Source organism: Pinus tabuliformis, chromosome 4_1 (assembly GCF_031772625.1).
Source record: "Pinus tabuliformis cultivar Carrire ecotype Pingquan chromosome 4_1, CPIR1, whole genome shotgun sequence".
In the NCBI taxonomy this organism is placed as follows: Eukaryota; Viridiplantae; Streptophyta; class Pinopsida; order Pinales; family Pinaceae; genus Pinus; species Pinus tabuliformis.
Window position 1 is genome coordinate 35,894,025 of NC_142303.1, and position 18,202 is coordinate 35,912,226.

An 18,202-nucleotide genomic window follows, 5' to 3' on the forward strand; every position below is an offset into this window, starting at 1 on the left:
ACGTAGTGATTAATCTAAATGTGAATTAACTCTAAAATTCAATTAAAAGGAAAGAAATCCTAAGCCTATCTCGATTAGGAATATATAGCTCTAACCCAACCGAGAGCAAGGTTATTAAATGGATTGGGGATTTAACATGTCTCTCTTATGATGAATATTTGACTAATGAAATAGTTCTGATAGTTGATATTGTAATTACAAACCATGTTATGTTTTGAGACATATTAATAATGAATGATTAACTATTAAAACCGAGAAAAAGTTCACACGATTTCAATAGTAGTTAAGTCGATTTTAGATAGCATACACTACAACAAAAACAGCGATTAGCGTCCCTTTTTACTTCTTTTTTTGCATCTAGAGCCCATTTTTGGTGCTATTAGCATCCATTTATCAAATATGGTGCAAAACTTGACACAAATTTTGCATCAAGTTTTGCACCAAATCTTACACCAAGTTTAGCACCAGGTATTGCAATAGGTTTTGCACCACGTTTTGCACCAAATTTTATGCCAAGTTTTGTGTCATCCTTTACACCAGGTTTTGTTCCAAGTTTTGCATCAAGTTTGGCACCTAATTTTGTTTGACATACTTTTACATCCTCATTTGCATCCACTTTTTGCACCTACACTTGCATCAACTTTTGCATCGACTTTTGCATCCTTTTTTAAATCATTTTTTGCATCCATTTTTTCATCCATTTGTGCATCCCTTTTGCGCCAAGTTTTACATCGTGTTTTGTGTCTAGTTTTGCATAAAATTTTGCATCTACTTTTGTTGCATCCACTTTTCCCTCTTGTTTGGCATCCATATTTACATCCTCTTTTGCATCTATTATTGTACCCACTATTGCATCTAATATTTTTGTGCCACAATTAGCGCCTAGTTTGGCACCTCCTTTTGCACCCACTTTTGATTATAATTTTGCATCCTCATTTGCGTCTAGGTTTTCATCAACTACTACATCTATTTTTGCATCCCTTTTTGTATCCAATTTTGGACCGGGATTTGCATCGGGTTTTGTGTCTCGTTTTGCATCTACTTTTGCATCGACTTCTATTACATCCACTTTTGCACACAATTTTGCATCCACTGTTGCACCCATTTTAAATTTCACTTTTTGCATCCCTTTTTACATCTTCATTTGCATCATACTTTGATTCTTTTTTTGCATCTATCATTACATCCACTTTTGTTATGCCACAATTTGCACCATGTTTTGCACTCACTGTTGTATCCACGTTTGCTTCCAATTTTGCATCCATGTTCACATCCTCTTTTGCATCAAATATTGCATCTATTTTTGCATCCACTTTTATGTAAGGTTTATGCATTGGGTTTTGCATCTCGTTTTGTATCTAATTTTGCATCTACTTACATATATCCATTTTTTGCATCCAATTTTGTTTTGCATGTTGCATCAATGTTTGCTTCCACTTTTACATCCATTTTTGCATCTTATTTTGCATATTTTTTGTCTATTGTTACATCCACTTTTGTTGCACCATATCTTGCGCCTACCATTGCAACCACATTTGCTTCCACGTTTGCATCCCCTATTGCATCCACTTTTGTTTCATCCATTTTTGCATATACTTTTGTTTCCGTTGTTGCATCCACATTTGTTTCACCACAATTTGTGCCAAGTTTTACACCTACCATTGGACCCATGTTTGCTTCCACTTTTGCCTTCATGTTTGCATCCAAGTTTGCATTGACAACTGCATCTACTTTTGCATCCACTTTTGTGTCAGGTTTTTCATGTTGTTGTGCATCTACTTATGTTGTATCCACTTTTCATCCAATTTTACTTCTATTGTTGCCCCCATTTCTATGTTCGCTTTTGCATCCCTTTTCCAACACTCATCATATTTTCTGCATTGATGATATTCCTTATGGCATTGACAATTATGAACAATTGATGACAATGTCAATAATATTGACAATGATGAAAATGAAGATGATGGTGATGACATGAATTGTGATTATGATGATAAAGACGATAGTGGTTACAATGACAATGATGATGATGGCAATGATTATGATGATGACGATGCTAATGACGTTGGCGAATCTTCCCAATTTTAGATGTTGTCATTGTCATAATCATAAGCATTATCTTTGGTGTCATGATCATCATTTTCATCTAGGTCATCATCAAAAACAATAATGGCATGAATGATGATGATGCATGATTACAACAATGTCGATAGAAATTACATTAATGATGATGATGGGGATGATAAAAATGATAATGACGATGATAATGGTGGTGATGATGATCATCATCGATCATCTGTCAAAAATAGAGTTGTTATTTCTCTTACGTATATCAGTGTGTCCTAAACAACCCTTTTCTAGCACTGATCACATTTTTTGGGTTGATGATATTTCTTACAACATCTACAATTATGAACAATTGCAAACAATGTCCATAATGATGATGATGATGGCATGAATGGTGATTATGATGATAATGTAATGATGGCAATAACAATGACAAGGATGATGGTGATGATGATGACAATGATTATGATAATGAGAATGACCTTACAATCTTATGGATTCGTGAACAATTACTAGTTTCAATACCATCTTCTGGATACGTATTACTATCATACTTTTTAAATTTTATGTCTCTCTTGAGGTATCTTACTATAATGGTGTTGTCAACACTAGAAAGATATCTTGTTGTAATGGTGGTTCTAATGTTAGCACTAGCAAAGTTTAGTAGGGAGGATGCTACTACAAGAGGAATTCCTTCTAAGTGACTATGGCATTCAAAATGAGGCTTTATGGGCTGCTTGTTAACACATGTTCTCATGCTCATATAAAATTAATGTGAAAAGTTGCTTTAATTGGTTCCCATGCATAATTGATATTGATAATGGGGTGGTATAAAATTGTAACGGGCATATCCGTTAGTTAGTTATGATGGGTCAACAACATTGAAACCATCCAAGTGACATTTCACCTTGGAACAATCGTCGCTCGTGCGAAAACACGAAGTTTATGTAAATGAAAGTTGTGATTGTAGTGGAATTAAAACCATCGAGAAATATCAAAGAAGACGCTGCCTACCAGTTTTGAAAGACACCCAAGGCATTGAACAACTATTTGCGTTAGGATGTAGTGAGGGAATCGAGGGAAATTTGGTAGCCCTAAGTTGCCATTACTATTGCCAATCACACATTCAATAGTAACCATAAAAGGTAGCCACATATAAACAGAACCTCGAGGTGTTGACAGTCAGAATCTATTGTAATAGCTTTGACTTATATATAGTTTTGTGTTTAGATGAGAATGAAGTGGGCTTCATCCAGGGTTCGGCTCAATCCTCGTCCATTCCATGCAGTGGTGTTTAATTCGCCAAGCAAGAGAATATTACGTGAGTGTTCAGAGTTAAATCAACAGAAATCAAGGACGTGTGATTGTCAAATTATTGCTCCTCCCTTATGATTGAGCGCTTCATGCGATGGTCATTATCCTTGGGTGATACTTTTATTCCCCATTTTCTATTGAAAAAGTAGCGTTTTGCTGTTCGATTATGATAGGATTGGATGAACGCCGGTTTGGGTGGATGTAGACCCATGTTTTTTTGTGGTAATCTTCAAATGTCTTGAGGATAAGAAAAAAATCCTTGACCAAGGTCCATGGTTTTGGGGATGAGTTGGTCTTCTAGTGAAGCCATGGTTTCCCAACTTCAATCCTCTCACTATGTTGCCGATGACTACTCTAGTATGGGTAAGATTCCCAGTTTTCCCATTCACTTTACCCATCTAGATCTCTTAGAAAAAGTGGGCAATTTCTTAACACAGGGTTCAAAATTATTACAACAATATACTCATCAATCACTAAATATGTCATTTGTAGGAATTGCAGTTAGGTGGGGAGGATAACACTCCTATCCATTTTTAAAGCTACACCCAATTAATAAGTTCTCCATGTGCCACAATAAATGCAATTTTTATGACTATAGTGACACATCCCTCGAGATTTGCTTCCACACCAACACTTTTATCCATGAACCAAAGAGTGACTATTTCATTATTATATTATACATACCTGTTAATATAAGCATTTAAATTTGTATTCCTTTGTAAAAAATGCTAGTCCAAGAGATACATTTGATCACCTTGTCTTGTATCCAATATCCAATGTTGACCCCTATATCCTTAGATCTAGAGTGAAGGTTTCATTTCTAATGTTGTGTTTGAGCTTAAATTCTAATTAAATATTTGGGTTAGCCAAGGTCATTACTTAACTTAATGGCTTTGCAATATACAATGTATCATATTTTTTTTAAGTTCAATTGGTGAGATATGTCTGGGGGATTGAACTTTCGATCACTTGGATACACAAGGGCTTGCCAACATGCTTTTTTCCAATTGTGCTACTACCCTCAGAAAATATACAATGTATCATATTAACATCCACTTAAACCAAATTGACTTTTGGGACACATGTCTCTTTGATGATGAAGGGAATCCAATTATGTGATGTCAAACACATTCCCTCACAAACACTCACAAAGACCCTACACTTTTTAGGGTTTGAACCTAGGTTGTCTGTTATGAAACCAACTCACAAAAAGATAGAAAAGATAGATCAACAACTTAGAAATCAGCCTCTTCGAGGGGGCAACCTCCTTTACATTACACAAAAGAACAATTATTGGATGATACAAATGACAAAGCCTCATTTCTATATATAGGAGTCTAAGGGGTCACAATATAATCAAAGTCAACATAACAATAATAATATAAGGGCACAAAAATAACAATAGTGGGCTTCTATGGGGCACAATAATAACAATATGGGGACAATAAGGGCACAACAATAACAGTAAGGGCCACAATGACACTAGTAATGGGGGAATCACTAGTGTTATAGGGACCTAACATTGTCTATATGGAAACACTGTATAATTTTGAATTTATTTATTGTAGATTTGTACATAGATGGATATTCCTTTCTTTGCATTTATCTTTTAGACTTCTTGCTTTCACCAATTGATTTAGAGCTTATGGAGTCTCAAGTAGCACCAATCCCCTTGCTTCTATTGGATTGAATAACATGATTTCTCTTTTGAAATCCATAATATCTCATTCACATGCTTCCTATTTCTCCCATAAGACTTTAGCACAGACTCCATGATCATGTTTGTGTCCCTCTTAATAACGCACTCCTTGGAAGGGGCCATAAAATCTTTTATTAGGACTAAACTTGGATGTCTCTTCTTTCTTGCCCTTTGATTCTTCATTCAATCATACCACCCATCAACTTGTTATTTTTCCATTTTTCTTATAATGACCTTTGTTGTTGGGAAGGTGCCTTTCAAGTATTTTGTCTTTGCATATAGATACACATAAAGTATCATTATTTTAATCTAATGGACGTGGTTGTTAAAATCACCAATATTTAATTAAATATGCATTGTTATACCTTTGCTCAAGTCAACTTCAATTCAAATTCTAACACATGTGTGTATACCCTTCCTTGCTTAGTTTGTATATTGTTGTAAGTCCCCAATATATTTATGTTGGATTTTGAAAGATCATCTCATCCCAAAATAAGTAGGGGGGATTCAATATTCAAATCCGGCAAAGTGGGGTTGAAGAAATGGATATTGAAGATGGATTCAATTATAGAAACTATGTTTTGAAAAAAGGTTAGTTTTGCCCCAAAAAGAAAGTCCCTCCTTTGAGACCTTGCCACAACTTCCATAGTTGTGAAATTTTACAATAATAGAACCTCTAGAGTAGAGGTTTACCATATACTTAGAACTTAGGTTGGAATTGATTTGATTCTTGAACTCTTTAGATGATGACTAGAGATCATTAAATACATAGTTTGAAGCGTTTGCTTGTAGTTATTAATGAACTTGTTAACCATCCATAGATGAATACTTCCCTTGCACATGTGCTTGATTTTGTCAATAATGAAAGAATCCTACTATGTTTTTGGTATATTCGACAAGACTACATCTTTAAAATAAAGAAGATTCAATTCTTAATGCTTTGCAATCCTGTAAGAGGGAGGGACAATCGAAGTCACGCAGGAGGAGGTATTCCCTTTGTTTAGCGAAACTCTACAGAGATAAAGCACTAAATGTAAGATTAACCCCTTGTTTATGTGATAATTAGGGAATATATATCTATTCTCTCAAACATTAGTCTTATATATTCAAAAAGAATTTCTCATTTATTCTAAATAACACTTAACACTGTTTATAGAATAATTTCTCACCATTACAATCACAATAATCATTTTTCAAGGCAAAAACTACATCAAAACTTTTTGAATATGCAAGTAGATAATCTCCACAAATGAAGATGAAAACATATTTTGAGCATGTTTAAAGTGGATTAAAATATAATAATAAAAGACACAACAAAAATCTTGATACAATAATAGCTCAAATAATTATCTTTAACAAAAATCTATTAAAAATTACTATAAAATTATAAAATGAAATTAACATTAATAAATAATCAATTAATTTATATAAAATCCCAATTTAATAATGAATAATTACTTAATTCTTTAAGTTCCACTTCAAACAAAGCATTGACACATCAGCTAGAGAAGGGTGCATTATTGTTTTGGAGTAAGAGAAGGGTGCATTATTGTTTCGGAGTTCTATGTCTGTCGCATCAATATTTTATTTGATGTGCCCAATTATTTTTCCAAAGTAAAACTATTATTCAGCTTAAATAATAGAATGTATAATATTTCAAATTCTATAAAATGTATAATATTTCAAATTCTTTGAAAATCCGTTTTACTGAAACACAAATATATGGCCGTCGATGACATGATCGGACGGTAGATATTCTATCCCGCCTTTAAATTCAAATCCTCTTCGTAGTTTGGCGCCATTGCGCGTATCCCTCTCAACGAGCTCAGTAGCTCGCATATGAACAATCATGGTTTGCAATCGCATAAACATTGCCCCATAATCGATCCACGAGCCACCAGATCTCTCTCTGCACGACTTCCAACAGTTCATCTGCGTTTCTTCGTGGTCAAAACGATTTCAGAAAAGGTATTTTTATGGAAGAGAGTGCTAAAATTGCAAAGCGCCATTATTTTCTTGTCGCCGTCATGAATCCTCTACGCCTTGTCCTAATGAAATTATTTAGAGTTCTTGATTGGAAAAATTTGCCATATTTCAACTTTCTGGAAATATTTCAACTTTTTGCCTTGCAGTTCATTCCCCAATGTCACTTCAGGAGCACGCAGGTAGTGATAAAACTTGGGTCTGGCATGCAACTGATTTCTCAGATGGGGAACTGAAGGAAGAACTCTTCTGCATTCGTCTTGGCTCTGTAGACAGTGAGCACTGTTCTTAGACTCTTCTAATCCTTGTTATGATCTTTTCTTTCTGTCTTGTATTTTTCTTTGATAAAATCAATGTTTGAGTACCTATATTCTTGGATCATTTCATTGAAGGGTTGATTTTGCATATGTTCTTAGGATGCTTTTGTGCAGATTATAGTGGGTTGGTAAGGGATCCCCCTCCCCAAACACCCTATCAGCATAGTTAAGACTTGAGTTTAGGGTGGCTTTAATTATCTCTGGTAATAGCAAATGATATGAAGGATTGTGCATAACCCACCCCCTTTTTTATTCCAATAAGCAGAGGTGGTCACTATGGTAATCCGATTTCAATTTGTAGTTAGAAAATGGGGTCACAACTTTCCATATTTTTTGTTTTGTTTTGTCTTTTTACATCAAACAATAGTATATTTATTAGAACCATAGTCAACTAAACAAACAGGAAACAATTTATTTGACAGGTGGAAGAAGTGATAGGCTTAGAGCAATTGAATTGTAGGCCATGCTTCTTGACAAATTGATGAACAGATGTCTCCTTACTTGAGATTTAGGTTGGCACCATGGCACCATCCTATCCATCATTATACACTAATCCTCTCATTATCTTCTTCACTGTGAATGACTGGCCTGTTCCCTGCAAATAGATCTGGGCATAGAGGAGCCAATCCAAGAACAGTAATCTCTAGCACAAGACAATATTAATGATCTAAATACCTAATCCTGAAGCTTGAGTTTGATTTTTCTCTACTGGTTCTGAGTCTCTGATTGAGAATCTCCCACTTGTCATTATCAAACCTTCTCCTTCATCATTGGCATCAGCTGCACTGCTGAGGTACTTTGGTTGGTTGTCATTGGACTTGAGAGCTTGAAGTTTCAAATGATTATAGTAACAGACAGCCAGAAAAGCCAGTCCACACCCACTCAAGTTTATGACTGTAACCTTTTCATTTATTACAGACAAAGATTATGTTATGAGCAGCCAGTCCTTGACAAGACTAGCAACATTCATAGTCAAGGCTGAAGTCTTTCCTATCAGAAGAAACACTGCAAGATTAAGAGCCAAGGCACAAGCAGAAATGTCATGTAATCCAAATCAAAGGAAGAGACCCTGATTATCAGAAATGGGTATTCTACTAAGGCCCAGGGGGTGTTGAGAAAAACAAGGCAACAAGGAGCAACAAAGATGTGATGGGATTCAACTTAATCCCTTTTGATGTTCGTGGAATTTGTATGAGAACCAATTGGGTAGTCTCACATGCAACTGCACTTAATTGGAGAATCACCTCCCATGCATTCATCTTGGCCTCCCCATAAGCTGAAATAGTAACTCCAATGGATATGGCCAACATATTGGCCTCGGGCTCACCTTTATAAGCTTCTTTCTTCAGGGAAACCACAATCAAATACACAGCAATGGGAATTAGAGCTTTCAGCATTTGAAATAATGATACTAAGAGGAAAACATAGGCAGAATTTGAAAACCAGAGACCCAAAGAATACACTTATCAATACTATGGGTTCAATGAGCTTGAAGACTCTTACAATAGCAACAGCCAGTGTTGAGTAGAAGCCCATGTGAATCATGGTGGGACTGATCACACTAAAGTTGTCAAGCAATGGCAACTCCAATGGATATGGCTAACATATTGACCATGGCCTCACCTTTATAAGATTCTTTCTTCAGGGGAACTGCAATCGAATGCATATCAAATGGGCACAAGAGCTTTCAACATTTGAAATATCGATACTTTGAGAGACATGCACCAAGGGATGCATCATTTAGGATTTGTACTCAGTTTAGGTGTCATATTCAAGGGGAAGTTGTTATGCTTTCCACCACTTCATATATTGTTAGAGTGATGAAACAAAAGAGGCTCCCTCTTGAGGCTAGATTATGTCATTCATATCAGCTGTGTTGTTGATGTCCTAGCTCAGCCAGGTCTTGCCAAAAATCTGTTGAGGTTCAAAATTTATTATAAACTAAAATGTCTTCACAAGAATTGACCTCATAAAATGCCATAATCACAAGATATGCCATACATGGCTGTGATTATGGCTCGCGAGACCCTTAGACTTTGAGCAATGAGGCTCGCAACATCACTTATGATTATGCACTCTACAATTCTGTGACCAGCTAAATGTCAAGCAATTGAACCGCGATTTAAATCCTATTTTGTCAGCAATAAGTACTATACTTTGTCTTTATTTAGTGTAGAGAACCAAGCACTTATTCTGCTCATCTATAGAAGGGACAATGGTTGTTTGCCTATGAGGTATAAGGAAATCCTATCAGATGTTTTGTATTTTCGTATGGAATTGAATCATACTCCTGCACATTGTAACATTCATATATATCAACCTGTAGAGGCTTTAATAACACCTGGTATTCTGGTTAGTGATTTTATTGGACCTCATGTGCATATCCTACATGCACAGGATGGACTATTCATATGTTACAGGGTATTATTCTTATTATTTAGGTTGCACATCTTCAGGTGCTCAAGAACGATTACTAGAACAGTCAGTTAATTCTGCAATTTAAAGGATGAAAAACGAGGTTATAGGAGTCTAGTTTTGGTTCTCATCCACAATGTCACACTAGTCTGCCTGGGCATGGTTCTCATGGTTTAATAGTGACTTGAGGAGTCATAATACCACAGATCATTAAACACGAACAGCTAAGGTAGCCCAAGGACAATAGCCATCTTTACACATTAATTAACAGGTCTTACATTAATTATCCTAGGGGGTTTTAATACTTCCAAATGCTTAAAAAACAGTTAGCAGAGCATTCACATTACACATTCCAGCAATCTTTTCTATAAACCAACCAAATGCAGTCAGGAGAGCCCTCCTTTTAAACTATACAACCTTATTGTTAGTATGATCAACCTTATTTTAATATATAGTGTGACAAACCGTATGTGACAGGCAGGTTAATAGTGTATGTGTTAGACTTGATTTTTCTTCTAGTTGATTATGAGACTCTGTACTCAAGGTCATAAGAAAAAAAAATCCAAAACTTTTTAGCTAGTGAAGTATAAGTTCCTGAAAGTTAAATAGTAACTATCTCTATCCAATTACCCACTGTGTAGGCAGGCATATCATTGATTTTAGCAAGCCTTAGCATTTTCCTGTCTACCTGGATAAGGAAGCAAAATACAAACGAATAACTATCTTATCCCTGGTTGAACAGGACAGGTAAAAACCATTGTTTCCTTAAATTAGTTTCATCTTTTACCCCTATAATAAGTTATTGTGTCAGGTTTCTGAACTCTTCCCTGACACACATGAAAGTCACATGCAGTTTCAACAATGGTATTGATAAATTATAACAAATTCTTGTACAAGAACATTCTTATAGTCGTTGCCTCTCAATGCCAAGCAGATGTTGCAATGAGAATTTTGTCCAACCATCCAAAATAGTAAATACATAGCTCCTCCTTCTTCCTTAGTCTTATAGCTATTGCAATATGATTAACAGAGCAAAGATTTAACCATGTCCTTAACATTAGCACTGAGATGATATACACTAAATCCTGCCATAGTCACTCTAGCTCTCCATTTTCCTGTAACTTCATACCTCTCAATCCTTTCTTCTCCCTCACAAGCAATTATGTTCACTGTGTTGAACTCGAATGAGGCATCCTCTCAAGAGGGGTTATTGGCCCACATAACAAAGGCACACACAGCAAGAGGGTTATTGAGCCTACACAATGAGGGCATACAACACAAGAAGGTTATTGAACCTATATATCAAGTTTTCCTAGGTTGGAATTAACCACAAACCTAGTTTCAAATAAATCAAATTAAATATGGCCTTACCCATAATTACAGGTATGATACCTACAAATGATTTGGGGCCACACGTATAGATACACCAATAAATTTCAACCACAAACCTGTAAATTTCATTTTCCTTCACACCTGTAAAATTGTTGAATGCCTTTCCTCCATAACAACCGAACAACTCTAGCATAACAAGTGAAACAACTCTTTAACAAAATGGAGAGGGGAGGTGCAAGTAAAACAACTCTTTCAAAAAATGGAAGCTCTCTCAAATCGGGCAATGATGACTCCAAGGACTGCCTTTTGAGTTCTTTAATTTCCTTCGAACTCTCCTCTCCTTTTAGCAGACATTTCAAGGGCAAAGATAATTGCATTTCTAGCCTTCCCATTTTTTGTTCCTTTCTTGTGGTGGTTTTCCCAACAATTTCCACCCTAAGTAGCGTTGTTGTGGACGAAGTTTACTATTTTCTTATAAATGACATTTTTCTCCTTCCTTCGAACGTTTCGAACAGCTTTAGGTACCATTGTTTCCTTTAGAAATGACGGTTCCATGTTTAATTCGTTGTTTCGTTATGATGTCCTCTCTTTAACCGTGGTGACCTATGTTGCGTTGTATTTGTTATAATGGTGTCTCCTAAAAATTGTACCTATCTCAGTTGTATCGACTCTGAAGGTCTGGGAAGTATTTGATTTGCTTGAAATTTCTGCTATATTTCAGTCTCACTCTCTCAAGCAACAATTGTCTTGAAAACAAGTTAGCAATTCTTTTGGCAGCTTTATACGGTTCAGTTTACAATCCCCTGCCACACTTCTCAGAGTACCAAGATAATTTATATGTTCTCTTTTTTGTTTTAACTGTCTTTTGTGTCTATTGATGTATGACTAAATATAATAATATAGTTGAACTACTCATATTTTAATGTTCTCATGTAGTTTTTACTACACGATAGAGTTGAGGTCTCTCGGGTTTCCCCGTAATCTTACCCTTGGTAGTCTACCGACATCTTTGAGGTCTGTTCATAGGTTCCAACCAAATCATGTTACAAACCACACATGATCAGAGTGACATGTGGATTAGCTGAAGAGGAAACCAGAGCAGGGTACCTCCTAACTGTTATTCTACCCCGGATTCAGAGGAGCAGCCAGGATTTTATCCATAGTTTCTTTCCTTCCAACTTTAGATGGGATCTCACCTCAACCTTCTGCCTTGGTGGTCAATCAACATCTTTGACGCCTGTTCGGGGTTGTGCCATATTAGGTTACAGATCATACATAATCAGACCGAGTTATGGACCAGCTCCAGACAGATCCAGAGTATGGCGCCTTCCACCCATTAGGGGTAAATCAGCTCCAGACTGATCCAGAGTATGACACCTTCCACCTATTAGACTAGGCCATACATAATCAGAGCGAGTTATGGACCAGCTCCAGACAGATACTTTGCAGATCCAAAGTATGGCACCTTCCACCCATTAGGGGTAAACCAGCTCCAGACAGATCCAGAGTATGGCACCTTCCACCCATTAGGGGTAAACCAGCTCCAGACTAATCCAGAGTATGGCACCTTCCACCCATTAGGGGTAAACCAGCTCCAGACTGATCCAGAGTATGGCATCTTCCACCCATTAGGGGTAAACCAGCTCCAGACTGATCCAGAGTATGGCACCTTCCACCTATTAGACTAGCCCTACATTCAGCAGAGCAGAGATAATATTTTCAAGAGTTTCCTTGCTTGGACATTAGATGATAGGAGAGCCGAGCATCATCATTCCTATGCCTCTCGTAGGATCACACAACTGGATCCTTTCTTAAGCTTTTGGCAATTCCAACAGTGATCCAATAGCCTGGTTCCCACCACCATTGACATCATCCCATCCCTCTCTCCAGAATTTTAGTGCAGACACTCTGTTGTATCCCTACATTTATGCTACTATTAGATAGTTTGATGGTTTTTTTTTCCCGTTTTGATGCCTTGAGACGTGAAGATTCAAGAAATTTGATCATTTTGATGCCTTGAGACATGAAGGAATTTGATCTTGTTGAAGGCTGAAGCTCCGTATTTTTTAATAATTCTTTTGTGCCAATGGGTTGTGTATCACTGTTTGGAAGAGACGTGCACAGTAGCTCTTAGAATAATCATTGAATCACCCACCACTGTTGCCTAGCAGGCCCCTTGAGCTTCAGGAAGTTGGAGGCCTTTGAAGAGGGCTTGAGCCTTCACTTGTTTGTTCACGAAAATACCAACCTGCCGTAATATCGACTCTCTTGATTTTTACTCTCTTGATTTCATCTGAAGTCAATGAAGGCTCCCTGCCCCTGCCATTCCAAGTTTCTTTTAAAGGTGCCATCAAGGAAAAGGGTTGTTATACCTTGATCCAGCATCCAGGGTTTCACGTCTTAGAGAGACACATCTTGAGAAATAGGTGGATGGTCCATACTGTCTTCCCAAGCTTAATGCACTTGCCATTGCGTGGGATACATGATAGGTGTTTCCAAAGGAAACGGGCCAAGGACTCGCAGAATGGCGAGACAGGGGATCCTTTTATCACCGACTTTGTTTGAAATAGTTATGGCGAAGTCCATCTTTCCACCAGGCCACTTTGTCGGACAAATATTTCAACAACAGTTTGGCTTCCATGGCTTGGTTAGATATCATTGGATCTCTTATTGCCAAGCCCCACTACTCTCAAATGGGGCTCGAACCATAATCCAATTGATTAAATTGAATATTTTGTTGTCCGATGTCTCCTTTCTACAGGAACCACCTTATCTCTCTCCCAAGGATATAGGTAACCTACCGGTGCCAAGAGGGCTGAAATCAGGAAAAGTGACAATACATCTTACCTGGATTATCATATTGATATTTACTGTGACTAGATTGATTCATTATCCTTTTGGCTGTACTTACCCATGGGTTTTATTTTGCTCTTATTACATTCCTGAAAGATTTGCGGAAGATCTCAAAGCGCTCTTCTTTGTTTAATCCGTCTGTAATGATTGTTTTCCAAAATATGCTTGCAAAAATATGCTTGATCTCGCAATTGACTTTTGCCCCCACATTCAGCAGAGTGGAGATGATATTATCAAAAGTTCATTAGATAAGAAAGCAGAGCATCCTCATTCGGGTGCCTCACATAGTATATCATACAATTGGATCCTTTCATGAGCTTGACAATTCCAACAATGAGCCAATAGCTTGCCCCCCCCGCCCCTCCTCATCAGGGTTAGAGGACATTGACATCATCCCATCACTCTCTTTTGCTTAGCACCAAGCTTTCCAGATTACCAGTATAGACTCTCCAATTGTATCTCTATGTTTATGCTACTTTTAGATTTCCAGTGCATTATATATATATATATATAATCAGTTAAACTGTGTTTAGGTTGAGATCAGCTCCAATGGTTGATGGAAGAATGATTTCTCTAATTGTAGGATGTTGTCAATAGGTTTGTGCAAGGCTCTGTCTCACTAAGTGCCTTACGGAATAATTTTTACCCTTCACAAGTGGCTCCCACTCTCAACCCCTCTCCATTAAATCGACCCCTCTCCATTAAATTTGAACATGACATTTCATGAGTTAAATCCAACACAAACTACTTGATCCACACTAGATAGGTTTATTCTATTGTTAAATTTGAAAATGACATTTTATGGGCTAAATCCGACACAAACTGCTTGATCCACACTTGATAGGTTTATTCTATTGATATATATAGATATATATATATATATATAGATATATATATATATATATATATATATATATATAGATATATATATATATATATATATATATATATATATATATATATATATATATATATATATATTTGTTTTGGTTACACTTAAACTACACAATTGTCATTGTTATATTTTTTAACTTTATTTTTTCTCACTTTAGGAGTTACTTTTAAAACAACGCATTTTATTTATTCTATTGTTGTATATATATTTTTGTTTTGGTTACACTTTAACTACACAATTGTCATTGTTATATTTTTTAACTTTATTTTTCTCACTTTAGGAGTTACTTTTAAAAAAAACGCATTTTATTTATATTGGATATATTTTTTAATTCCATTGATTTGTTTGTATCATCATTGGTTGAAGATCAGCGAAAGTAATGTGGTGTCCGTGGCAGAAGATGAGCTAATGCGCATTCTCATATTGATGCAAAACTTTGTGCCTGGATATAAGCAAATTGTTGAGGGTGATTGGAAAGTGGCAGCAATTTCTTACAGGTCATATGATCTAGAAGGGAAAACTATTGGTTCTATTGGTGCAGGGCGTATTGGCAAAGAACTACTTAAGCGTTTGAAGGTATTCATTCTTAGGATCTAGTACTACTTCATGATGTTGCAAACTTCTTTTCAAAAATCAGTGCTCCATAATTCTTACGCATGCATGCTGTTTGTTTCAAAATTTCAATCTAATAATAATAAACATTACATGATGTTGAATTGAATTGTGTTCCTTTGTACAGCCCTTCAATTGTAAGCTTCTTTACCACGACCGTCTTTCTATTGGACCCGAATTGGAAAAGGAAACTGGAGCAACATTGGAGACAAATCTTGACGAAATGCTACCTAAATGTGATGTACTTGTCATTAATATGCCTCTTTCTGACAAAACTAGGTGCGCCTTATCACAATTTCATAAATAATCTCTCCCATTATTCACTCAAACATTAATAGCACCTATATATTTTGTACAACTTGTGAACAAAAACCTAATTATTATTTCTCTTGCCCTTTCCTTTTGGTTACAGTAGGGGAATGTTTAACAAGGAAGGTGTTCTCTACCAAGCCTAGCTTTTCTCTCAGAATCTTAACATCCCCTTTGCAAAGGGTTTCATTAGAATGACAACAACCCGCATTTAAAGCATTTCTCCACCCATCCTAATTAGAAATACAATTTTGGGTTCTCTACTAATTTTCTCCACACCCATTTAATCTAACAATGGACATAGAGCATGTATATTTATACTTGTGTGTTGGAAATACCATTTTATACTTTAATGTTTATTATTTTTGTTTTATTATTATTACTTGAATTTCTTCTTAACAAGTGGTTGTGTTTCTTTTGGTTTTAGTGAAAGTATGGGCTCCAATGTTGGCTCTCTTATTATGGAGTATAATTCATCTTTGAGAATTTTTCAATTATTAAAGTAGGTTAGTCAATTGCTTAAAATATTAAATTTATTTCAAAAAGTTTTTGTTACTTTATAGGTTAGAAACTGGCTTGAAATATTAAACTTATTTCAAAATGTTTTTGTTACTTTATAGATAAGGCGTAGATTTCTTGGCTCTATGATGAAAATAATGAAGGGAAAATACATGTTAATATGTTACTTGTGCTCTTTGACTGAAAAATACACGGTGAGAGAAAAATGTATATTATGCTATTGAGGAATGTTTTTCACTTGTCGAACTTATAGTATTGAATTTAACACACTAACACTTTACAACAATGAACTAACAATATTCATGATGAAAATGGCAATATGGAAGATTTATCTGCATAATGAAAAAGCCAATATGGAAGATTCCGATCACGTTCCAAGGCATTTCTTAAAATGTGGATGTGACAAAAGGTTGTTGTGGAACTTGTTGTTTGTATATGGAAAATTTATTGATCATTGTGTATAATCCTAATGTTGATAGATATGTCTACTAAATGCTTCTAGTTAATGGGGCATTGATTTGAGCATTCAATATATTTTTATTCTTTATCAAAGTATTCTTTTGTTGTATTTGTATTTTTCAATTTATGCCTTACGGTGTTTCCTTTGCAACATCTGGTGCAAATGCTAGTATATCTTACCTCATTTTATGGTTAACATTGTATAACAAAAACATGCGTTGTGTTATGTAATTAATACTAACATGTAATATTGATTTTTTTTGTCAGAATGCTATAGGTAATGATTGCCAAGACGATGATCCAAATTATGTTCAACATATATCAGGAGATGATGAGGATGAGGATGAGGATGATGGTGGTGAAGGAGGAGATGATGATGATAGTTGCGGTGTTGGTGATGATGTGGATTAGAGTAATGAGGATGGTCAAGATGATCATGAGGATGATCTTGGTGGTGGTAGCTAGGCATGCACATGCATTGTTTTTTATGAAGAAATTATTGTGTAGAATGACATTGTTATGTTTAGATGGGTGTTGTGAATTTACCCTATATCAATGAGACATTTTGATTTTGTAATCATACGATGAGTTTGATTTATGTATGTTGTTAATTTATCGTAGAATAACGATATTCATGAAATATTTTGATTTGTTAATCATATTTGAATTTTACTTGTTTTGATTAAAAATAACACTGATTTTATTAGTATTATGTTGCTATTTTATACATGTTTTGAAAATTGTTAATGACACATTGTTATTTTTTTGGATGGATGTTGTCAATTTCTCTTAAATTTCTTTACAAATGATTTTGAATTGTGATATCTGCTTTAATGATATTTAGAAACTATCATATATTTCACTATGAATCTATAAACGGGGTCATATATGTAAAGAAAAATATACTCTATATAAGAAGTCAAATGCGGATGTAACCATGGATGCAAAATTGAAAGTAAAATTGGATGTTAAACTAGGAATTAATACAAAATGCAAACAATTGACATACAAATTGTTTTAAATTAGAAGTGAAAAATTGTGCAATAGTTGACACAAAGAAGGGAACAAAACATGGCATACAAAAGGATATCAATTTGGGCAAAAGCAAGGACACATAAATGGGCACCAAATTAGATGCAAAAAAAGAAAACAACTAGATGTAAAATAAGATGCAAAGTTGAGCGTTAAAAAGAAGCAAAAAACGTTACAAATTAATATGCCAAATGATGATGCAAATAATGGTGTAAATTTGGGATGCAAACTTGGGTGCAAAAAAGGAAAAAAAAAAGATGTAAGAAAAGACATAAAACAAGATGCAAAATGGGGCTGAAAAAAGGTGAAACCAAGGATGCCATATTGGATGTAAAAAATGATTCCTAATCACATGCAAATTTAGGCTCGAACTCAGACACAAAATTATATGCAAAT

At 35.5% G+C, this 18,202-nt stretch overlaps 1 protein-coding gene across 1 annotated transcript; it reads left to right on the forward strand.

The window, feature by feature from the left end:
• Positions 1-6,966: 6,966 nt before the first annotated feature.
• Positions 6,967-17,181, forward strand: LOC149174058 (formate dehydrogenase, chloroplastic/mitochondrial-like). The gene is made up of 4 exons (XM_089422521.1): positions 6,967-7,048; positions 15,242-15,451; positions 15,615-15,766; positions 17,042-17,181. The coding sequence occupies exons 2-4, from the start codon at positions 15,284-15,286 to the stop codon at positions 17,049-17,051; spliced, it is 330 nt and encodes a 109-aa protein (XP_089278647.1). The 5' UTR covers positions 6,967-7,048; positions 15,242-15,283; the 3' UTR covers positions 17,052-17,181.
• The last annotated feature ends 1,021 nt before the right edge of the window (positions 17,182-18,202 follow it).